Source organism: Fusarium keratoplasticum, chromosome 11, assembly GCF_025433545.1.
Source record: "Fusarium keratoplasticum isolate Fu6.1 chromosome 11, whole genome shotgun sequence".
Classification (NCBI taxonomy): domain Eukaryota; kingdom Fungi; phylum Ascomycota; class Sordariomycetes; order Hypocreales; family Nectriaceae; genus Fusarium; species Fusarium keratoplasticum.
The window spans coordinates 1,425,878-1,449,513 of record NC_070539.1 but is presented as its reverse complement, the minus strand read 5'-3'; the positions used below and the strand labels follow the sequence as shown (position 1 = coordinate 1,449,513).

Sequence of the window (23,636 nt, the reverse complement as noted above, 5' to 3'; positions counted from 1 at the left end):
AGGAAGCTGACCCGACGTAGCACAGAGTCACGATAGTTCTGGCAAATCAGATGGAGCTTCACCCAAATAATCCCTGGTCTTGGATAGACTTGGCCTTTCTGCCTGGTCAATGGCACAATGATAGAGTTGCATGGTAACATGGCACCTGCAAGCCGTGCATTTATAGTCTCTGTGCTTCCCGGTGATGTCAATCATTCTACTACCCCTCTGCCTTGCGTCTTTTACAAGCTCAATTGGCATCGCGGTTTCATCATGCGTGTCCAACAGCTTTCTGTTCTTGCTGCCTTTGCTTCTACCGCGTCTGCTTGTCAGCGCGACTTTAATCTAGAAGCGAGGCATACCCATCGCAAGCCGCTTGTCAAGCGCAATGATCAATGGCCTCCCATATTGAATGATCACGAGACTCTATTGGTCAATTCGTTTGACAACGTCTCCATTGATGAGTGGTCCGACTATTACGGCCACCAGAACAAGCTCGCTGGCTACGGCAAAGACGCTGCGCAATGGACAGCGGACCGATGGAACGAGAATGGCGTGGATGCTCATCTCAACGAGTACCACGTTTTCCTGCGGTACCCAGTCAGTGCTTCTCTGCAACATACCAGTGCCAGCGGTGAAGTATCAGAGGTAAACCTCAAGGAGGATGTACTAGAGGAAGACGACGTTACAGGATTGGATGTGATCTCCCAACAGACGTGGTTGGGCTACTCTCCTACTGGTAATGCGTCTGCCGAATACGTCTATGTCGGGTAAGACTGTTTACGTGAGGGAGACTAAGAATGGTCGCTAACAAGTACTAGCCGTGGCTCCATCGATGACTTTGAGAGACTCGTCGAGCTCGGCGTTGAGATCAAGGGCAAGATTGCTCTGATCAAGTACGGTGGCTTGTTCCGCGGGCTCAAGGTCAAGAACGCTCAGGACCACGGTGCCATTGGAGCCGTCATATTTACTGACCCCGGTGACGATGGTAACGTCACGGTTGCCAACGGCTACGAGGCCTATCCTAGTAAGTCTCAACAGACCAGAAGAATATGTGAACATGAACTGACTGTTTTCAGATGGCCCTGCTAGAAACCCCAGCTCTGTGCAAAAAGGTTCAACTCTCTTCCTCTCAACTCACCCTGGCGACCCTACAACTCCTGGCTATCCCTCTCACAAAGATGCACCCAGAGCCGATTACTCTGATGTGATCGCCAAGATCCCCTCTCTCCCCATCTCGTACTTGGCAGCCGAGCCTCTGCTGAAGGCTCTCGACGGCCACGGCATTTCTGCCGAAACTGTCAACCGAACAAGGTGGACTGGTGCACTCGACGCCGAATACAGCACTGGTCCTGCCCCAGGCGTTAAGCTGTCTCTTGATGTGGTATCTCGCGACAGTATCGCTCCGATTCACAACGTCATTGGTGTCATCAACGGTACCAACGCCGATGAGACAATCGTCATTGGAAACCACAGAGATACCTGGATGGTCGTGAGTAGCCCTCAACTCATCTTTTTAGAATTAATGACTGACCATTTAGGGCGGCAACGGAGATCCCAATTCTGGATCTGCTATCCTTGTCGAGTTCACTCGGGCCCTCAAGAAGCTCCAGGATGCTGGCTGGAAGCCCAAGCGAAACATTGTCTTTGCTTCCTGGGATGCCGAGGAATGGGGTCTCATTGGCTCTACTGAATGGGTTGAGGAGCACGTCAACTGGCTCACCGAGACAGCTGTCTCGTATCTCAACATTGATGTTGCCGTCTCTGGCCCTCGACCTAACCTGGCCACTACTCCTGAGCTTCATACGCTCGCGACTGAGACCATGAAGAAGATCATCCATCCCAACTTTGGTGGCTTCAACATCTCGCTCTACGATGCTTGGCATGAGGCATCCGGCGGTGTCGTCGAGGTCCTCGGCTCTGGATCTGACTACACACCTTTCCTCCATCGGGGCATCAGCTCTTTTGATGTCGGAAGTTCGGGTGGTGCCGGCGATCCCATCTGGCACTACCACTCCAACTATGATACCTACCACTGGATGGCCACTTTCGGCGACCCTGGTTTCCATGTGCATGCCTCTCAGGGTCAGTACCTGGCTCTCATCGCGTACCACTTGGCCAGTGATGAGATCCTCCCCATCGATACCCAGAACTACGCTGTCGAGCTTCGAGCCTACTATGACGACCTCGTCGAGTACACCGAAGGAGCAGGTGCCGACCTGGAGCTTTCTGAGCTCGATGAAGCCATCAAGCACTTCAAGAAGAGCGCCGACGAGGTCAAGGCCCTCGAGAAGATCGCCGTTGAGCGCAACGACGAGATCCTCAAGAAGGTTGTCAACCACAAGTACCGCGACTTCCAGCGTGGTTTCATCTCACAAGGCGGTCTTCCCAACCGTGAGTTCTACAAGCACGTGGTGACCGCCCCTGGTCTCGATACAGGATACGCTGCTGTGACGTTCCCTGGCATCACCGAGGGTGTTCAGTATGCCAAGGACGGCGACTATTCCGTGGCCCAGGACTGGGTTAGCAAGACTGCTCGGGGTATTGTCGTGGCTGCCAATATCCTCAAGACTTAAGCATCTTTTTGTGGGTAGCATTGTTTCGGTGTTGGTGGTGTAGGAGTGGGGAGAGATTGGTTTTGCAGGCGGGGTGGCTTTATTTCAAGTCAATCCTTAACTTTACGATTTGACGTTAGATGATAATGATATTAGTAGCTCTATGCTGCAATTTGTTGTGCTTATTTACAGTCCTGTCTTACACACCTACACAGTCATGCTGTAGTTTCGCCTGATCTTAAGAGTACCCGGACTGGAGGCCAAGCCAAGCCGCCAATTGGTCTACCACGACAACTACTCTGGGAATGAGGGTTATTATACTGTATTAAACAGCTCGTCTAAGGATTACATGTAAGAACTACGACATAATACTGTACGTATCTAACTTTAGGATATGAAATTAAGCCAGTTCAACACAGTCGACAGCTTTGATCAACTGGAATTCCCTTGTTGCCATGCAAAAAAAATATTCGAGTAAGAAGAATTGCCGAGCCGGGCCGAGGGGACGTTCGGGGCAAGGTAACGACGAAGACTTGGCGAATTGGCGACGATGAGGTAGAGGGAGAAGAGAGAGAAGAGAGTTGGAGGCTCGAGGCGAGGTTATCGAAGGACAGGGCCGCGTCTGTGATCTGTAAATTATCGGCCACGCTCCATCGTTCGTGAAGAAACTCACGTCCAGCAGATATTATCTAAGAGGCAGCAGTGATACTCAACCTTCCAGCAGATTGAGATGACGCTCAATCTGCAGGACCCGTCCACCAAACCGTCTCAGGGGCGTGTCGGGGTCCTCCAGGACCGCCAGGTCCAAGGCCTCGATGACCGTCTCCATCCTATCCAAGTCATCCAAGTTGTCGAGGTCCAAACCCAACTCCTTATCCGACTCTTTCGAAGGGACGACCTCTCCTTCGCTTCAATCACTCCGTAACCCCTAAAGCCATGGCCATGGTGACGCAAATGGTGGTGACCACGCAAATGGTGTTGATGATGGTGCAAACAATCACAGTGGTGGACATGACGGCGGTGGCGGCAGAGACAGCGTTGGGGATCTCGATCGTGAAGAAGAGAAAAGAGGACGAGTTTTGATGCCGGCGTGCGTTTATCGATGCTTTGGCGTTGTGGTTGATGCCTCTGTGGAGATGTCATTGAAATGAACACGAGAGAAACGACAGGTTGAAATAGAGGCAATCTCAACAAATGCATATCACCCTGTCACTCCTGCCCCTAGTAGCTGCCACCTTGGGTAGGGAGCGAGGGTATCTGTGTTTAAATGTCAAGTTTCCGCCCCGTCCAAGTACGTACATACAGGCAAGCGGAGTTCTTATGAAGAACTATTTACCTAAGCATCCGGATGAAAAAGAGTCTTTAAACAAATGCGCTTCATGCCCTATAACTATTATCTCCTCTCTTAGGTTAATATCTACTCGGTGGTAGGACTTGGCTACTGCGAGATTACGAACTTGGGAGGCATCTGAAGAGCAAAAGGTGGTTGGGCCCTTGGTCCTTTGTTGAGACAAGCATTGAGTATGCTGGAGGGATGAAGAGTGGAAATAATTTCACGAGAGGTCACCAGTAACATCAACTTTTTAGATCCCTAGATTAAGATGAAGAGAACTCCACAATTTCTGTTGTCCTATTCACCATTTTCATGACTCATACAGCTCCCGAACACTTCCTCCAACATGACCAAGTGTCAGGTCACGAGAAGAGGAACGAAGTCTAGGCCGGCAGTGGACCCTCCAAGCTACATCCAGCGGCGTTCCCTCAGGCCCCAAATCGTGCCAAGCGCGCACAGTGGTTCTCTTGGGCGAGAAGTTCACCGAGAAGTCGACGGGGCAGTCGGGGCAGAAGCCGTCAACAGTAGTCCTTGGACGTTGCGAAGCCGATCCCAGAGCTGAGCATATCAGAGGTTTGAGTATACTATCACTTCTTTGATGATAGCATATGGTCAATTTTCCCATAGACTGCAGAGATATCGACTCTTGGCGTTGTTGGTATGTCCAAACCGACAACACCAAGTACCTTCCTTCCACAATCTTAGGATAAGCCGCAAATTCGGATCTTATAGCGCCCATTATCTCTGAATCTGTTGAAATTCTGGCTCTATTTGGCTTCATGAGCTGATCGAGAACATCCCTTTGCTTTTTGTCAAGGTTACCGAGGCGCTCTAACTTGAGGGCACGCTGGACATCCCGATGGCTGAGCGACAGCTTCTTGAAGTCACCGGCCAGGCGGCCTCCCCTTACGAAATGCTTTACGCAGGTCTGCCAGACTTTAGATTTTGGTTCGCCCGCCGGGTGGAGTTTGTTACACTCCTCGCAAACCCACACATCTGGGTTGTTCCGCGAGAGTTGGGTCAAATACCACAGGTATTCGTTCTGGCTGAGAAAGGAAATTGATTCATGGCGGAGGGTGAGGCGTTCGGTGTTCCAAAAGGCTCGACACGTCACAGAGAGAATGTGCCTGTCGACTTCGGGTAGATACTCGATCACACACACGAGTATGTCGACTGGGAGTTGGAGGAGGGGGCACTCCGAGTTTGGTTCTGATGGCCGCTTTCGTAATGTCCACTTTGCCAACGACCATTTTGATGACAACCGCTTTGGTGGCGGCCGCCTTGATGAGGGAGGTTTTGATGATGCCGACTCTGGTAGAGGCGGTGGTGGTGGTGGTGATGGTGATGGGTTGTGCTGTCTTGCAGCATTGGGTTTTAATGCTGTCATGTGCTAATTAACATCTTCTTTGATAATGTGCCCAATGCCTGCCAACAATGATGGTGATGGTGATGGTGATGGTGATTTTGATGGGCGGAGCCAACAGACAATCCGCTTGGTACGTAATGCCAGACTCTTAATCGTGGCTCCAGGCCAAGCCGTAATGCGACGGCATCGACAGCAGTCTTCTCCCATTTCGAAGTCTGGTGAGGTGATGATAGTATTGCTGAATGGCCGAGGCAGTGATTCAGGATCAAACTTGAGCTTTTCGAGTTCCCGCTGGCATGAGATCATACACAGGCGACAGCGAATCTATGGCTATTCTTATATTCACGAAAAGTTGATCCCGTGACCATATCCCAAAGTGTCATGGATTGTGGGCTTCTTGTAGGTGCGCGCAGTCAAAGTTAGAGTGTCACGCCAAAGTTTATTCAAACAGTTCATGCACGCTCTTTGACTTTTTCCATCTTTCATTGTTCCCTTTCGAATCGTTTGTGTTAGTTGAGGAAATGCACAACGACTTGTGACCTGAAACGCCAGCCAAGGTGGCATTACTTCTGATGAAAAGTGGCCGAAGTGATCAAAAATTCTTCAACTACTCGTTCTTCTTTGACGAAATTTTTGATCAGTCTTTTCTTACGCTTAGGCAATTTCTTCATTGAGAGTATTCATCAACTCGAGGTTTCTGTATCCATTGTCACTGGCGAAACGAACCTACGGCATTCCATTTTCACCCACCGCCACATTCGCGGGGCCTGGGGTCATGAGCGGAACAGAGATTTGCGTGATCCTTCCCCAGATCTACCCCGGATGATGTGGATATCCTTGCATGGACGCATTGTCCAGGCTCTGTTTTGATGTCAGCAGGTGTGCGGTGTGCATCCACAGCCACCGACTACTATCGTGACCCAGTATGAAGGCAACTCTTCAGATGCTTCAATTCGCTGTTGTTTCCACTGCCCACATGGCCATGACTCGTGCAGGGTATTCCACGCGACAGTGTGACATTTAGAGACGCGTAATACACATCGGGGCCAAGACAACGTGAATCCGGGCGTCTGGGCACCAGATTAATGCCCCGAACCTATCAATGTTTGACAGCTGTCACGCGATGATCTCCGTTCGTCCAGAAAGAAATGCAACCAATATCTCATCTCGTGGTAGCATTGATCGGGCTCCTCTCCTTGTCGGGTTAGGTCTCGCAGCAATGCCTCACGCACCGACCGCTCCGTCATCCATGGATTCTTCCATTTTCCAAGCCAAGACGGAACCATCCACGCCAAGAGAGCAGTTACCCCCGCCACCTGCCTCATTGGCGGCGGAACTACCGGACGTTGTATCGCCAAGAGGGAAGAGAGCTTGGCGGGTGCATGGGTGATGTTGACTTCAGTTGTATCTGGTGGTGGTGACACAGAACTGCGAATAAACTCTTGGTGAAATTTGAGCACATGTATCGTCCCGAACCAAATTCCCGGGGTTATTTCTGACTCGCCCGCGGTAGCCGCTTGTGCTGATCCGGAAAGTTTCGGCGGTAATGGTGGTGGTACAAAAGTTCCCGTGAGGAGATGGATTCTCTGGAGCTGAAAATGCCCAGCAGGATCATACAAAAAGGATGGCTGCGGATTATCTGACGGCATCAAGTATCTACAGGGACAATTCGCCCGACAGTGATAATGGCGTCACATTGGTTGAGCACAACGCGACAAGTTGGGGAACAAAGCCACCTCCATCATGGCCGAGAAGCTACACACCATAATCAAGCTTTTGCCACGTGGGGCTTGCATCCAGTCTTGGTAAGCCAAGACTCAGCAGCGCGACTACTCTTAAGCTTAACATGATGCTTGGATGGAGGGCAAAATGTGAGAAGGCAAACTTGATGTCGGGCGCCAAGAGCGTCGTCGCGGGCATCAGACGCCCCAGTAAGCAGCCAACATGACCCTCCTTCGGACATCAATTATGGCCTCCCGCCGCTGCAACATTGTGATCAGCGTAAATATGCGCCCCGTAAGCCCGAAACAAAATGTCCCTCTGTGTTTGTTTCGGAAGTGACGGCATGGCCATGCAGAGGGGGAAGAAGGCTTACGCCTCGATGTGACACACGGGAAGAATGGTCCCCCAACCAACCAACAAACGTGTTCCATGTCCCGAACAATAAAGGAATACATGGCGTAGGCTTCAATCTCTCTGTATTTAGAAACACACGAGAATCCAACATGAAGCCACGTAGCACGGGAGAGAGATCAGATCCCTCGGTGGCTGGCTTCCTGCAGCCTCCTCTTGCATCACACAGCCGGGGGATGCATTCAGGCTGATAGCCTTTTTGCATTTGAGGGGGGTTGCAATCTTGCTGCTCGCAATCCTTGCTCACTCGGTCATCACAGCCTCCGAAAACCATCCACGATCGACATTCCTCACCCCGTCGGTCCAATTAGACTCGATCGCGGGGAAATGTCTCCTCTCCACGTTGATCCTTATTACCTTCCTTTAATCGCCTAGAGCGAATCGCAGATCTGAACAGCTTTGACCTCTCCCCGTCCCCGCATGTGAGGGCTTGCAGGGAATGGGGGTGGACAACGCGCCGAGGCACATCAGAGAGGGAAGAGACAAAACGGTATTCGGGCCGCCTTTGAGATCTTCTTATATGGCGGTGTCGTTCCCCCAGAAGTTGTGATGAGCTGTCAATCATTGTTCTTCTTTTTCAGCTTTTCGCCATGACGACTGATAGCACTAGAACGCCGCCGTCGGAGCAGGAAAAGCCCACGACTGTGGACGTTGAGAATGTCTCCAAGCTTCCTCCCACGTCTGCCATCGAGGCGGAGCGTGCTCAGCTTCTGGCAAACCTGCCCGACCCCGACGCGGGGAAGAGTGAAGAGGAGCGCCGGGAAATTGTTAGTTACTACAGATGCATCCGTCTTGAGCCATCTTACTGACCATCGCCAGGACAAGAAGTTGATGTGGAAGGTTGACCTGTGGCTCATCCCTTGGCTCTCTCTCCTCTACCTCCTCTCCTTCCTCGACCGAACCAACATTGGAAATGCCCGTCTCGAGAACATGGAAGCTGAGCTCGGCATGGTGACTGGCAATTACAACATGGCGCTCACCATCTTCTTCATCAGCTACGCCCTCTTTGAGCCCATCACCAACGGCCTCCTCAAGCGTCTGACCCCGCGCATCTTCTTCACAGGCATCATCATCGCCTGGGGCATCGTCATGACCCTCATGGGTCTGTGCCACAACTACCCTGGTCTCTTGGCTGCGCGATTCTTCCTTGGTGTCGCCGAGGCTGGCTTGTACCCCGGCGTCAACTATTATCTCGGCTGCTGGTACAAGAGCTCCGAGATTGGAGCCCGGTCGGCCATCTTCTTCTCAGCTGCTGCCCTCGCCGGATCGTTTGGTGGTTTGCTAGCTGCTGCCATTGCTCAGATGGACGGCATCGGCGGCAAATCTGGTTGGGCTTGGATCTTCATCCTCGAGGGTTTGGCGACCGTCTTTATTGGCATCTTTTGCTGGTGGATGGTCTTTGACTGGCCTGATACTGCCCGTTTCTTGTCCCCCGAGGGTCGCATCCGCGTTCAACGCCGTCTCATCATGGACCGTCAGGGTCGAACCGCTGAAGATTTTGACAAGCGATATATCTGGGCTGCCGCTAAGGATTGGAAGACGTATGGGTACATGGTCATCTACATGGGCTGCCTGATGCCTCTGTATGCCTTCTCCCTCTTCCTTCCCACTATCCTTCGTGGTATGGGCTACGTCGGCACACGCGCGCAGCTCCTCTCTGTGCCTCCGTATGCGTGCGCGGCGTTGGCCACCATCTTTGTTGGTTTCACGGCGGATCGGACCAAATGGCGAGGCTTCTGCAACATCGCCACTGTTTGCGTGGGTATCATTGGCTTCATCATGTTGCTGGCTAGTCACAAGCCAAAGGTTCAATACGGCGCCGTCTTCCTTGGAGCAATGGGTAAGTTTGACACCTTCCATTATCACGACTTCGCTGATCTCTTGCAGGAATCTATCCGACCGTGTCCAACACCGTGTCTTGGGTCAACAACAACATCGAGGGCTCCTTGAAGCGCGCCATCGTTCTCGGAATGGTCGTCGGCTGGGGCAACCTCAACGGTGTCGTCTCATCCAACATCTACCTTGACCGCCAGAAGCCTCGCTACTGGACCGGTCACGGCATGGTGCTTGCATACCAAGTGATCTTCCTGCTTGGTGGCTCCATCTTCATGCACTTTGCGCTGCGTTGGGAGAACAGGGCGCGCAGGAACGGCAAGCGCAACGCCAAGTGGGACGCTATGAACGATGAGCAGAAGGCTATTAGTGGTGATGTGCGCCCTGATTTCATGTACACGCTGTGATGACTCTATTGCTTGTGGTGTTGGGGGACAAACTGAGGCGTGCGCGCGTCTGGCGCAAAGTTTATACGAGAGACGGCTGGGATATTTAAGTATCTATAGTCAATCAACGAGCATTTAGATGCCCATGAATATATATACAGTCACTCATATCCTCTGACGCGAGACGTGGGGGGGCTATAACCCGCATATCTCCACACCGTCCCATCGAATCCTCTCACTACAGTGGTTGATCACAATCACACATCTTCCGTAGTATAGTGGTCAGTATGCAAGCTTGTCATTTACAATACGCTTGAGACCCGGGTTCAATTCCCGGCGGGAGAGACGCCACGCGAGCAATAACTCGCGATCTTCTTTTTTGCTGTTGTTGGCGTCGTTGCGATGTTGTGAAGGGCGTGGCAGGCATTGCCTTTACAATAACAATTTAGAATAAGCATTCCTATTAAAGAAGAACCTAAGCAATGACCAAGGAAGCATTCTATACTAATATGGTTTAATTTCAGACTGGTCTTTCCTACTATGAGGTCGCTATCACTTGTCTATAAATCCCAACACTACTACTTATAATGCCGTAGATCCCAATAAGGCCCTCGTTTATTTGAGTTAGCCCAGCCGCAGACGATGAGATTCCCAAGTCACACAGGTTTGATAGAAGCTGAAACTTGTCAATGGCGTGTTTACTAGGATCCGGTCTTGTATCAGCACACAGCGACAGCCACAGATTTCGGCTAAAGCACTCACCAATAACCATCTGCTTTGGTATCCATGCCATCCTTGTCTTTCCGATACTGCCTCATTCGATGGTAGGAGTAGAGTTGTGTACAGAGCCCGCACACTACAGCGCTGAACCAGAACCGGGCGGCTTGCAGAGTTATGCGCTGTGAGCTCTTCCAGGGATGGAGCCCTAGGCTGTCTAGTATGGTCGCGTTGTCCAAAACCAGGTATGCAGCCAAGAGAAAATGTCGAAGAACTGAGACGTGATGGAGGAAGCAATCGTGATCCGCGCCGCTGAGTGAGGCGCTGGCGGCCTTGGTGGCGGTCTGGATTTGTTCCACACTCCGGCCAGCGCGTAGCACCTTTCGCGTAAGTGCAAGGCGACTCATAAAGACCACCCATCGCTCTTTGGAAAGAATCAGGCAGTCGTGTCTCGTCAAGTACCAGATCCTAAACCGTGAATAAAATTGAAACAGGCGTATGAGCTTATCTCGACCCACGACGGTGGACGAGAGTCTCACAAAGTGCGAGATGCATGGGTGAAAGATGAGTTTATGGACCATGGTAAGGTTGAGAAGATCCAGCAGGGAGTACAGATTGACCAAGAGAAATATAGTCAGGGCGGTGCCGAGAGGTCAAGGCCTAATCAACTTGGTAGACCACACTGTACCGGAGTAGTCCATGCATCGGTAGCTTCCGAACACCTCTCGGGGGCGGTTGGTTGGAATCCGGAGTGTGGGCCATGAAAGATAAGCCATGGTTGGCGACTCGGAAGAATACGAAGAGTGTCGGATCACTCTCCGGCTTCAACGCCAGCAAGCACCATGGCAGCTAGCTTGACACAGTGAACGGATATGATCGTACCCGTGACTGCGCATATAAAGTCGCGTCTTACACTCTTGTCCAAGGCTGCCTTAGACAAGTCACCCACTCTTCCCGTAGTAGGCTCCTCGCAGTACAAACAAAATTATCACCACCCGCACAATCGGCTTTTTACTCCTCTCTCACCATGCTTTCTCATGACTCCGAGATCATCATCGTTGGGGGTGGCGTTTTCGGCCTGAGCAGCGCTTTATGGCTCGCGCGCGGTGGCTACAGAAACATCACCATCTTCGACCGATGTGCCTTTGACAAGAACGGGTATGACCCCTCAAGGGGTTGCGATGGCGCTTCAGCAGATATCAACAAGGTCTTTCGCATGGCTTACGCCGAGAGGACAGAGTAAGATAGCCCCCGTTGTTTACTTTGAATGGAGGGGAATGCCAACATTAGTTTCTTAGCTATCAAGACCTGGCCATCGAGGCGAGAGATTTCTGGCTCTCGTGGAACAAGGCAATCACCGAGGCCAACGTTTCCGATCTCCCAGAGGGTTTGACCCCAGAAGATAAGCTCTTCTACATCTGCGGATCGTATTTCCTCGCCGAGGGTCCAGAGCTGCGCGACTACTATGCAGACAGTCTGAAGACGATGGAGAAGACGGCGCCAGAATTCCGCAGGATGCAATTTGTCAAGGTATGAACGCCGACGATTGTCGACCTTTCGACTGACACGTTTTTTAGGGAAACGCCCAAGATGAGAAAAGGCTGGGGCAAATTGATCGCAAGTGGGTTGAAAAGTATCACATCATTGATAGGATCAATGGCGGGAACACCAATGGCTTCATAGACATCCAGGGAGGCATTACCATCGCTGACAAGGCAGGTCATCCGAGAACCAGGTCTCTCTGCTTTGAACAAAATTCTAACCTCATGAATGTAGGCCTGCATCTACACAAAGTTCCTCTGTGAACAAGTCGGAGTCAAGTTCGCCCTGGGCGATCCCCAGGGTAAGCTCTCCAGCCTCATCGTCGAGAACGACGGTTTGAACAAGAGGGTTGCTGGAATCAAGACGTGCGATGGGCTTCGTCACTTCGGAGACTTGGTCATCGTCGCTGGTAACTAGATTCAGTCCGATTTGCGCCTGTTCCCCAAGGCTAACACACATCAGCTGGCAGCTGGACTGCATCCATCATCCCGGAAGCTCACCAGACTGTCGAAGCAACGGCAGGAACTGTCATGTTCATTGACATTCCGAAGCACCGACAGGACCTCTGGAAGAAATTCCACCCTGACAACTACCCCGTCTGGTCTTATCGCAGGGGAGAAGGGGAAGAGTCTGTGCACTCCCTTTTCACCCAAGACGTTGCGCTGACTCTCATGCTAGCTACTACCAGGGCGGCGGATTCCCCATCTCCAAGGAAGGGCGACTCAAGTTCGGCTTTCGGGGTCGTAAAGTGAGTCGAATCCATAGCCGTCCCGCACTTCGTTGCTTACATGCGAGACAGTTCACCAATTTTCAAGCTCACCCAACGCAGCCAGACCTGTAGGCCCAACATCTTGGGGGTCATGGACGCAGGCTAACATGTTACAGCCGGATTTCCACTCCACGAACCAAGTACACGGAGGAGCGTATCAACACGGTGCCTCTGTACGGCCTTTCGCGGATGAAGGAAGTCATTGCTCAGGCATTTCCTGAGTTGGCCGAGTTTGGTTTCACGGATAGCAGAGTGGGTGCAGCGCTAGAGACTGTTGATCGGATCAAGGCTGATGTGTGACAAATTTAGCTGTGCTGGTATACTGATAGCATCGACAACGACGTGGGTGCTTTGCCAATCCACCCACCTGTGTTTATTACTAACAGTCGCAGTACGTGATTGATTACGTGCCTGGATATTCCGACTCCCTCTTCATCTGCACAGGAGGCTCGTGAGTTTCCCCATCCTTGTTGTGTTGCATGGTTGGCCATCATTTTCTAAGTACCTTGCAGTGGACATGGCTTCAAGTTTCTCCCAGTGCTCGGAAAGGTAGGTCTCATGAGATCCGGTTTAATAATAGCATCATATGCTGACACGTCCCTGCCAGCATGTCAAGAATCAAATCGAGCGTGTCCCTGACCAGTTCACAACTGTCTGGAAGTGGCGAGTTGCCCAGCAGGGCAAGCCGAACAACGGCCTGTCAGAGGGAGAGGATGGCCCAAGAGAGATGTCCAAGCTCAAGATGGCTTCTGGTATGTGCCCCTGAATCAGCGATTAACCTACCATCATGTGCTAACTGGCCCCGAATAGCTCAGGATTTCAAGATGAAGCGGGTAATACCAATCACGCGGCAAATTCTAAGAACAAAACTGACTGTGAAACAGGTTCCCATGCAGAAGCTGTAAGGTGTTTAATTTTGCAGCCAATCTGCAGCCACATTTGGTTCTGCCTTCGCAACAGGACAGGGGCAAAAGGGCTGGATTACCACGTATCTTTGATAGTACTAAACGTCGGTAAACCAAATTCTCTCAATAATCTGGGTGCGTCGCGAAGTCACTTATAAATCCTGCCAACAACCCATCAACTCCATCCAGTACTCCAGCTTCCGCCATGTCGGTTAACCAATGGCTCCAGTTGTCATCATCCCCGATCTCGATCCCGCCTAACGGGGGAGCCGGGCTTGGGGCTGAGCGACTCTTGTTGATCACCATAGCGATTGTACGATTTGCAAGGGCTTCAAATGTATCGCGGTAAGGCGCCGCACTTTGCCAACCCTCCGCAATCGCCACCAACACCATGGTGCAGTCGGTGCATGTTTTGCTGACATCCTCTGGGCGGACCGACTCCAAGACTGCAGGATACGTCCATAGACAATGCAGGTATGTCAAACCAGACAAGAAAAGACAATGAAGGGTCCCCCACGTATATCTAACTGCTGTCCCTATATAGAGCCGACGGTAAGATTGACAGATGTTCCTGGAAGCCTGGATACATTCCTCAAAAACCTGCCTGTTTGACTCTCTATACTCTGCTAATTGGCCTCGATATAAGAGCATCATGGTGTAGCTGTAGTTCAGTTCATACCAAGTGCTTATAGAGAAGATGGACAGATCATCATCTTGCCTTGGCCGTGAAGGTGGAGCTTCCGCCAGCCAGGCGTCCAAGTCTGCCCGTAACTCTCTGATGCGAGGATGGCAGGCACCATGTTCGACGTCTGAGCGCGAGGCGCCTGAAAAAAGCGAGGTGTGTATCTGAGCCCAGATATGCCGTAGTTTGAACACGTGGATGGCAGTGGACATTGTTGTCGCTGGCTGGCTGTGGTGGGACCGAGGCGGACTGGTGATGCCGGCTTCAGTGATGGCAGAGTCGTCAACATCTGATGGATACTTTGCATTTCAGGTGTTCAGTATGAGTCAAAGAGTGATGGGGTGCAAGATTTGTGTTACCTCGGCATCGATCTCCTGAATCGGGATACCCAGTGGCCGTCCCAGCCTCAAGGCCACGGTGCAGTCAATTCCATTCGCAACCCAGAAGACTCTTCTGCGCATTTCTTGTTGAAGTGGGTTTGCGGTGGGCGCAAGACGTTTGATGCCTCGGTGATAGCCCAGTTCGATGCATTGACGCAGTGCGAGGCCGGATAATTTCCTGATTTCTTCATCAGCCGCCGTGGCAATCAAGCTAAGCCGGCATGTCGCTTATACCAGAGGGATGGTCCGTCCATCGAGCGAAGAGAGTACATGGCATAGCACAATAGGGCTTGAATAGACTCTAGGTTATCCTTGGACAATATGTCGGTGAAGAGCTGAGCGGACATGTACAATTGCTGAGCAGGACGGCATCAGCTCCGGGGACGCGTGTTTCGGGTCAGGAATTAAGACTCACCTCGGCCAAAGACTGAGTGTTCGGTAAGAGAAGAGATGCAACGGCATACACCTGCCATGCCGTCAGCCCTAAGCTCGACTAGTTATTTCTGCCCAATCTTACCATGTTGAGGAAGAACAATGGCGACGAAGAAAATCCTATTTCGGTCGCATCATGAGATGAACCATAGTGTCTTGCCTCCCAAGCTCTGAAGGTCGGTTCATGCAGAAAAGGGTACTGTGGGTGAATGTGCTTGAAATATGCATTGCTAAGCGTCAGAGCGACCTCGTAATCTGGTAACAGGCAAGGAGACGGCGGCGATGCATGCCTATTGTTGAGGCTGGCCAGGGCGGGTTCGCTGGGCAGGTCTCGGCTGAGAGAGAAGTTGATGATGCGAGAAAACGCAAACGCAGACGATGAACCGAGATACTGGGGCTCCATCTGTGTCGTCCGAAAGTCCAACATGCCCACTCTGGATGACAAGTCGCTGGTTCCCTCACCATTGTCTGGTGTCAGTTGGGTTGACGGGGTGCTTCCATTGGAGCAGCCTACTGCAGGGCCAAGTGGAGATTGTGTCGTGCCTGAAGAGGATCTGTCGTCACGGCCTTCAAGGCTGGCGACGCGGCCTTCCAGGACCTCCAGGTAATTTCGGGGCCTCGTCTTCTTGCTTTTGGGGTCTTGGATAAGACAGGCTATGAGGTCAATGAGCAATGAACAACTTCATACCTGAGTTTCGGTTGATACCCACAGATAGCCAGCCTCTTACAGTTGCCACAAGCAGGGTTTTGGTCATCGCACTGGTTCAAATCAAATTAGCCTTGCTCGGGAGGTCTGTATCCCTGAAGTCACCTTGAGTTTCTTCTCTTTGCAGTTCAGACATGCTTGGTGGGCTCTCGTTCCTGGAACCCGTCGCCGCCGGAGAGGCCCTTGTCTTCGACTCCTGCTGTTTGCCTGGAGCATTTTGTTTGGTGTATGAAGGTATCATCTCTTGCCACGCCAGACCAGACCCGACCCTCTCGCCTGTCAGGGAATCGAGGTGGATCAGATCAGAGATGCCAAGTCCATGCGTGCGGGGTGATGATAGCCATGGGGCCGGTCGGTTAACCAAGATATGCTGCGCCCCTTTCCGATTGGCTGCCCGTATTCTTCCGAACACTAGGTTCCCTATCTTGGATAACGACTCGTATTCTTCCGGTACAGGCCTGAGCTCTCAGCTTGGCCAAGATATCGGGGATGAGAACCGTGTTGTTGAACGCCATCAATGCTGGCATATAACAGCGCTGGATAGTCCCTCCAGTTGCTGTGTCAGTTCAACAGCTCCATTATCACGACTTGACAAACAACGACAGAGAACGTCAGAATGCCCATCAAGGAAATCTTCACCGAGTCAGTCCTGGCAAAATATGCCCGGACTATCAAAGCAACTCCGCGAGATCTAATGGTCAACCGGAGCCTGCTCTTCTCCTGTGCCGTCTATGCTTTAGCAGGCCTTCCAACCAGTGAGTCTACCGTTCGTTCTATTACGGGCATCCTTTCAAACTAACTGGCAACAAGCCTGGGACCAGGGATCTTCATCTGTCGTTCCGTCCCTACCCGGCTTTCAAAAGCAATTCAACGTCAAATCGGGCGCAAAGGCTAGCGACATCCAGAACTTCATCTCCATCATCTACATCGGCTATGCTGTTGGTGCGGCCTCATCGTTTTTCGTCAACGACCGAATCGGTAGGAGATGGTCTTTTCGTCTGTACGCTTCCATCTGGATCCTCGGACAGATGATCGCCACCGCCTCCCCAGGGTGGGCCGGCTTGTACACAGCACGTATAATCTCTGGCATAGGGATCGGCTCACTCAGTGTCACCGGGCCTATGTCTATCGTTGAGCTCGCTCCCGCCGAGATACGTGGCCTCCTTACAGCTTGGTACACCATCGCCATGGGTATCGCCTTGTTCACGTCGGTGTTTTGTGTGTACGGCATATTCTTGCACATGGACCCTGGCAGGCTCCAGTACCAGATCGTGTGGTTCTCACCGGCAATTTTCATGTTCTTTGCCATCTTGGCCAGCTTCTTCATTTGCGAATCGCCCAGATGGCTCATGATGGTGGACAAGAAAGACGACGCTGTCTCAACCTTGGCTAAGTTGCGATGTCTGCCTACCGATCACCAACGCATCGAGGGGGAGATCCAAGATATCGAGAACTCGATCAGTGGCATGGGCTCCAGTTTTGTTGACATCGTCAAAGAGACATTCACCGTCCCCTCCAACCTCCGCCGTCTGCAACAAGCCTTGATCTCATATGCTCTTGCTCAGCTGTCGGGCGCCAACTCTGTCACCTCGTACTTTGTTCCAATCATGAGCATCATGGGCTTGGGCGGTGACTCGGCTCGTAGCATGTTCTTGAGCGGCATGTACGGCATGTCCAAGTTCTTCTTTAGCATCATCGCGTCGTTCTTCTTCATTGACGCCCTGGGGAGACGTCGGTCTTTGTTTGTGGGAATAGCAATGCAGCTGATCTCGCATGTCTACATTGGTGTCTTTATCAAGTTCCACCAGGAAGGCCCCGTTTCGTCCGGCGCATCCCATGCAGCCATTGCAGCCCTCTTCGTTCACGCCTTCGGGTACGCCGTCGGTAAGTCTCTGCAATAATTGTCATGTGGTTCCGTTACTGACAGGAGTGGCAGGTCTGTTCGTACTTCCTTATATCTTCGGTGGCGAGCTGTGGCCAAACCGCATCCGCTCCTTCGGTGGCGCCGTCAGTCAAACCTTTCATTGGCTCTTCATCTACGCCGTCAAGTACAGCATTCCCTCGCTCCTGAAGACAACGGACAACTGGGGAGCATTCCTGTTCTTCGCTGGCTGGTGTTTTCTGGCCCTTATCTACGTGTTCTTTATGGTTCCAGAGATCTCTGGTCTCAGTGTCGAGGAGATTGACTATCTCTTCAAAGGCTCTTGGTTTAATGCCTATAAGCGTTCTCGACGAGGCCCGGTTATTAACAGCGTTGAAAGCGGTGATGCCAGATCATCGATTGAGCCGAGGTATGTAACTCATTCGTTCCGTTCTACAGAGATTACAAGTTTAAACTAACATAAAGTAAGGGGAGATAAGAATAGTATAGTTGTCAAGGAGTAAAAAGAGGTACTATATTATAGATCTTGGTCAAAGGGGTTTATGAGTAAATATATCTCTTTTATATTCTTTTGTGATTTTCTTTCCTGGTGGGAGAGATGCCACGCGAGCAATAACTCGCGATCTTACTTTTTGGTGTTGTTGTCGACGTTGTCGCGATGTTAAGTCGTGGCGCCAAGCTACGAGTAAAGTGTGCCACACTTGGTGGTCAGCCACCAGGATTGGGGTCGCTTTTTGACCCAATCTCATCGTTGGGCAGAAATAAATCCCAGATCTTTCATCTTCAAACCAAGGTATCAGCCTTTGAGTCACCATGTCGCCTTGCAAGTCCTGCCGTGGCTTTGCGGCGGATGACGCCCGAGGAACTCTTGAACGACTCTACAAGGCTGCTGAAAATGGGTGCATCTGTTGCGATGCGGTCCAGCAGGCTGTCCAGCAACTGCTACCAGAGGCTTCGTCTCCTGACCTTAAATACATACTTTGGACGACTAAGAGACGACAGCGCACTGACATGCTTCACCCCGAAGATTCTTCGCAGTGGGAACTGAATGTGAGGATCGAGAAGGAGCCTTTTATAATTGAGCACGATATTCTGATTCATGCGGTTCCGGGTACCTTCATCCCACGCCCTTGGATCTGCTTGTTGGATGATTGCCTAACTCGCAACAGAACTACCCAGTCCTTGGAAGAGCGTCCCTCTCTTCGACGATCTACCAACGTCAACAGACTCGGATGAGTCAAGCGCCTTCGCTTTAGGTGCCCTGAAGGAGTGCCTGGACAATCATTCACTCTGCGAGAATGCACCCGACGGGTTTCTCCCGTCAAGGCTGGTGGAGGTTCGAGAAACGTCTGTTCGAGTCGTCGACACTCATGAGTTGGACCCGGCGCAGGCCAAATACCTCGCCTTGAGCCACTGTTGGGGACCACCCGAGAGTATCACTGCGCAACTCAACGATGAGACGTATGATGAATACACCAACGAAATCCCAGCCGCAGCGCTACCCAAGACTTTCAAGGATGCCATTGCCATCACTCGCAAACTGGGGTATCGGTATATCTGGATCGATTCACTCTGCATTATTCAACACAACGTCGAATGCTGGATAAAGGAGGGTTCGCAGATGTGTCAGATCTATGAGAACTCACTTGTCACTCTCGCCGCCGCTTCTTCGCCGAGCGGCCAAGGTGGTCTATTCTACAACTCTCCAAAGATCGAAATAACTGGCACCATCCCCGAATCCGGCCAGAAATATCGACTCTTTGCACGGTTCAACTTTAACCACCGATTCTTTGACTATCCTCTGATGAACCGCGCATGGGTCATGCAGGAACGTCTTCTCTCGCCCCGAACTCTATACTTCACGAGCCAGGAGCTTGTGTGGGAATGCCGTTCTCGCAACGTTTGTCAGTGTTCGCCTATTCTTGGCGGCTTCCAAGCCCAGGTTCACGGGTTCCCGGGCAACTCAAAACTTCAGCCCGCCGAAGCTCACCTGGACACTTCTGCTCTCAAGTCGAAATGGTATGAGGTGGTTGAGATTTATACGCAACTCAAGTTGTCGCATCCAGGTGACAAACTGATGGCTATCGACGGTATTGCGCAGTACATGGCACCGATGCGCGAGAGTCAGCACTTTGCTGGTCTGTGGGCAGACTCTTTCGTGCCTGATCTCGCCTGGGCAACTGACCCATTTGACGAGGAAAAATCACGGGTGCCTGAGTGGCGCGCGCCGACATGGTCCTGGGCCTCCCTGGAAACCAAGATCATTTGGTATGCCAAGGAGACACCAAGCGCTCCTGAAGCTCACTTCAGCGTCGAGAAATGGCCCCAGCACAGCGAAGGGATGCAGCCATGGACGGAATCTTGCCAGGACTCCCAGATCGTTCTTCGCGGTATCCTTGTCGAAACAACAGTGGCAGAGGCAGACGCGGTTGTCAATTCGTCTCCATGCTTGTACCAAGATTGTGCAGAATGGGTTCCTTCGGGCGACAACACTCAAGATGACGAGCCGTTGTACTGCCTACGGCTACTAGAGGCCGAAGATCTTCTCTGCTCCCTCGTGCTGAGGAAATCGGAATCTCAAGGCCAGACATTGTATCAGCGACATGGGTTGTTGCTGTTTCAAGCTAACCCAAAGAATGAGAATGAAATCTGGAATACCAGGGACAAGCCGAGGAGCAGATGGGATAGGGTAAAGCCCCGGGCTGGATTTCCTTCATGGTGGGTTGGGGGTGATTTGACCAGTGTTACTATCATTTAAAGGGGCTTTCTTTTGTAAATTCAAGGCGACTCTAGCGCTAGGCTTTTGTTCCCTCTTTAATCAAATGGTTATGCGAGATGAGACGACTCATATCTTAACACTTGAGGTTTCTTGATTAAGTGCATCACAACCTGTGTATGCACATGTGCTCATCTACTTTGGGTCACACTTTTTCCATCAAGTTACATCTTTTCGGCCCCCAAACAGGACCTTGGTTAACAAACCCTGCCATGGTTTCTCACGTGCCAAGACTGTCATTGCGAATCTCCCGGCTTGGCCAAGCACGGCCCTCTTGGTAAAACAGCTTGCATGCTGATCACTTCTTGGCTCTATGATGGGATGGAGTTCTAGAAAACTTGGCATGTGCCCGTACATAGGGTTGGTCATATTAGTCGCAATGGTGACGAGTGTCTGTTTGTATGCTTTCTTACCTACTCATACGGAAGCTGAACTATATCGGCATCAGTGATCCGTCCCAATTTGACCCCCTGCGTAAGATATCTAGGGAATATTTGTCGCTGGTTCTCAGGAGATTCCGATTAATGTACAGCAGTCACCTCACCTGGATTTTGTTCAGATCTGGTGTCCATAAGCCGTGTCTTGAGCCACGCTTTGAGAGGACCACCGGAACATAGGAGCACCACCAAATGAGTCCTTGAGGGTAGCATGACCAAAGGCGTAGATCACCAATCAATTCATAAGCTCTAGATTCTCAAAATCAAGATAGTCATTTATGATCCTTTGAAAAGGGTCGAAACAATACCAGCAAACATACACACATGGGCGTGATGTCCTGGATTCGCTCGACACTACCAACTACCCTAGATCACCTCATTTGAGAACAAGTGCATGTGGAAAACAATGAAAGAGTGTAGCACATGCAACAGCATGCGCTCGTGAGAAGCACTCCAATTATAATCACGGCGAATAGAAAAATCGAATAGAGAGGGAAACGCAAAACAAATAAAATGTCTTGTACGGCCCAAAGCCTCCATCGGAGATCAAGTTCACCAGCCACAATGACGAGCCACACCCACCGGCCGCACCTCTTCTACAACCGGGAATCAAGGTTATTTTGAGGTTAAAACTCTGGTTTAAGCCTGTTTTGAGAAGTAAATCGATGGATCGGCTTTTTTACACGTTGTTTTCCCACCTTCTTTTTCGTATTTGTGATTTACGTAACCAAAAGTTCTCGACGTCAGCATGGGCCGTGGCTGCAACATTCTTGCATCACCACAAAGAACCGCGGCCTCACTAATCTCCACGTTCATTGTCTTGACAATCGCCTAACACTTTCTCTCTGAATACTGCAGTGTACAAGATATTTGTTGTCAAAAACAAGCCACAGCAGCAGGTCCCAGATCAAGGCCAAGCCGCGATCCCCGTGCCGCTAGGACAGCAGATTGCGACTTGTGATTGGTCAACTCGGCACCAAACTGCCGCGCGGAAAGCCCCCTCGGCATGAATCTGCCGTCCAAGGCTCGCGTTTCCAGGAAATGAGCTTGATCAATGACGTCGCCGCGTAAGGGGGATGCTACCGAAACAAGCACAGAGTGTAGATGGCACGCGAGTAGCGTGTTGCAGAAGGCACGGTTTCGATGTCGTCTGGTAACTGATCATGACGATGGTGACGTCAGGTTGCGAGTTGAGAAGTGAAATCACCATCTACAAATGTGAATTTATAGAAGAACAGCTTCCATTCTCAAGTCCAAACTAGACCAGTTTAACGAACAACTTCTACATCAAGGTGATTGTATAGTCAGCCTGTTCACGGTTGGCCATCATTCCAGCCTCCATCCAACCGACACATCACCAACTTCGCCAACATGGGCTTCTTCAACAGGTCCAAGTCGCCGCACCCGGCCGGCCCCTCGACCAGACGCCAAAAGCGCGTCCACGATCCGCTACCAATGTCGAGGCGACCGACTTTCGGTCAGTGGCTCAAGTGCACCTGGCTGGACATTCTTACCATGATCTGCATGGGTGCTGTTGGCCTTGGTGTAAGTCATCTTCCAACGCTCACCATTCTCCTCTAACAATGATTACCTAGGTCTACGAAGCCAAGCCTGCCCCCTCGAGATCATTCCCCGTTACATTTTCCGACGGCGAGATTGTCTTTCCCGAATTCGGATATCCTCTTCGCGATGAGATTATCCCCATTTGGCTCGCCGCCTTCCTTGCCAGCATCATCCCCATCTTCATCATTCTTGTGATGCAGATCCGCATTCGATCTTTTTGGGACGTCAACAACGCTGTTATCGGTCTTCTATACTCTCTCATCTGCGCCGCCGTCTTCCAGGTCTTTGTCAAGTGGCTCATCGGCGGCCTGCGACCTCATTTCCTCGACGTGTGCAAGCCGGATCTGTCACGCGCAACCAACCAGGGTTACAATGAGAAGGGCTTCCTTAAGCTTTACTACACGCGAGAGATTTGCACTGGCGACCCTGACCAGATCGATGATAGTCTCGAGTCGATGCCTAGTGGCCACACCACTGCCGCCTTTGCTGGCTTCGTCTATCTGTACCTGTACCTGAACGCGAAGCTCAAGGTCTTTTCCAACTACCACCCTTCCATGTGGAAGCTCATCGCCATCTACGCTCCCATTCTCGGTGCCTGCCTCATCGGTGGAGCCCTCACCATTGACGAGTTCCACAACTGGTACGATGTTTTCGCAGGTGCCGTCATTGGCACTGTCATGGCTTTCTCAGCATACCGCATGACTTATGCCGCTGTCTGGGACTGGAGATACAACCACATCCCCCTCAACCGTGGTGCTCCTTTTATGTACGCTGACGGCCGAGCTGAGTTGATCGATGCGGTCTTCACGCACAGGGCTGGCTGGGGAGCCCATGGCGGAAGTGCTGTTGGACATGGATACAAGGGCGATGGAGGAGAGGGCATGCATGGAAATGGTTATCATCACTCGTCCCACATTCCTCGACGGCCTGTTGGCAATGGTGCGAGGGCTGAGGATATGGTGTGAGAGATTGAAGAACGCTTGCATACTTGTTACGGCCTACAGAACACGACTTTGAATGAATCTTCGTGTATTTTTAATTATAAGACGTTGGAAGCGTCCAGATTTCAATAAGCATGTTTTCATACATAAAACCCCGAGAACGGATCTCCTAAAATTCGCGATGGAACTGGAGCCTCAGGAGAGATCGTTCCTTGGTATGCATGATGCTACCTGTACATCCACCCTGACCTTGAGGACTCAGAGTCAAGGAAATTGTGCCGTCATTGTCCGGGCTTCTAGCAACTGGCTAGACCTGATA

At 51.4% G+C, this 23,636-nt stretch overlaps 6 protein-coding genes and 1 pseudogene across 7 annotated transcripts, besides 1 other annotated feature; 6 read left to right on the top strand and 1 right to left on the bottom strand.

Annotated features, from left to right (window-relative positions):
- Nucleotides 1-252: 252 nt before the first annotated feature.
- Nucleotides 253-2,555, top strand: NCS57_01330300 (uncharacterized protein; the record flags this gene model as incomplete). Its single annotated transcript, XM_053062945.1, has 4 exons — nt 253-749; nt 801-1,006; nt 1,059-1,471; nt 1,521-2,555. The coding sequence occupies 4 exons, from the start codon at nt 253-255 to the stop codon at nt 2,553-2,555; spliced, it is 2,151 nt and encodes a 716-aa protein (XP_052907840.1).
- Nucleotides 2,556-7,947: 5,392 nt separating this feature from the next.
- NCS57_01330200 lies at nt 7,948-9,606 on the top strand (annotated as a pseudogene). The gene is made up of 3 exons: nt 7,948-8,133; nt 8,186-9,206; nt 9,254-9,606.
- Nucleotides 7,948-9,606: a sequence feature.
- A 1,723-nt stretch (nt 9,607-11,329) lies between these two features.
- NCS57_01330100 (DAO domain-containing protein) lies at nt 11,330-13,518 on the top strand (the record flags this gene model as incomplete). The annotated part of the gene is made up of 14 exons (XM_053062944.1): nt 11,330-11,541; nt 11,601-11,832; nt 11,880-12,074; nt 12,124-12,253; nt 12,307-12,472; nt 12,523-12,592; nt 12,644-12,681; nt 12,730-12,865; nt 12,923-12,955; nt 13,006-13,064; nt 13,126-13,162; nt 13,221-13,365; nt 13,424-13,446; nt 13,498-13,518. The coding sequence occupies 14 exons, from the start codon at nt 11,330-11,332 to the stop codon at nt 13,516-13,518; spliced, it is 1,497 nt and encodes a 498-aa protein (XP_052907839.1).
- Nucleotides 13,519-14,204: 686 nt separating this feature from the next.
- Nucleotides 14,205-15,934, bottom strand: NCS57_01330000 (Fungal-trans domain-containing protein; the record flags this gene model as incomplete). Its single annotated transcript, XM_053062943.1, has 8 exons — nt 14,205-14,342; nt 14,395-14,499; nt 14,560-14,758; nt 14,815-14,936; nt 14,996-15,046; nt 15,098-15,666; nt 15,723-15,771; nt 15,824-15,934. 8 exons carry the CDS (start codon nt 15,932-15,934, stop codon nt 14,205-14,207), a joined length of 1,344 nt encoding a protein of 447 aa, XP_052907838.1.
- A 400-nt stretch (nt 15,935-16,334) lies between these two features.
- Nucleotides 16,335-18,103, top strand: NCS57_01329900 (MFS domain-containing protein; the record flags this gene model as incomplete). Its single annotated transcript, XM_053062942.1, has 4 exons — nt 16,335-16,473; nt 16,529-17,602; nt 17,655-18,009; nt 18,070-18,103. The coding sequence occupies 4 exons, from the start codon at nt 16,335-16,337 to the stop codon at nt 18,101-18,103; spliced, it is 1,602 nt and encodes a 533-aa protein (XP_052907837.1).
- A 310-nt stretch (nt 18,104-18,413) lies between these two features.
- On the top strand, nt 18,414-20,358 carry NCS57_01329800 (HET domain-containing protein; the record flags this gene model as incomplete). Its single annotated transcript, XM_053062941.1, has 2 exons — nt 18,414-18,711; nt 18,770-20,358. 2 exons carry the CDS (start codon nt 18,414-18,416, stop codon nt 20,356-20,358), a joined length of 1,887 nt encoding a protein of 628 aa, XP_052907836.1.
- Nucleotides 20,359-22,184: 1,826 nt separating this feature from the next.
- Nucleotides 22,185-23,341, top strand: NCS57_01329700 (AcidPPc domain-containing protein; the record flags this gene model as incomplete). The annotated part of the gene is made up of 2 exons (XM_053062940.1): nt 22,185-22,358; nt 22,409-23,341. 2 exons carry the CDS (start codon nt 22,185-22,187, stop codon nt 23,339-23,341), a joined length of 1,107 nt encoding a protein of 368 aa, XP_052907835.1.
- Nucleotides 23,342-23,636: the final 295 nt, after the last annotated feature.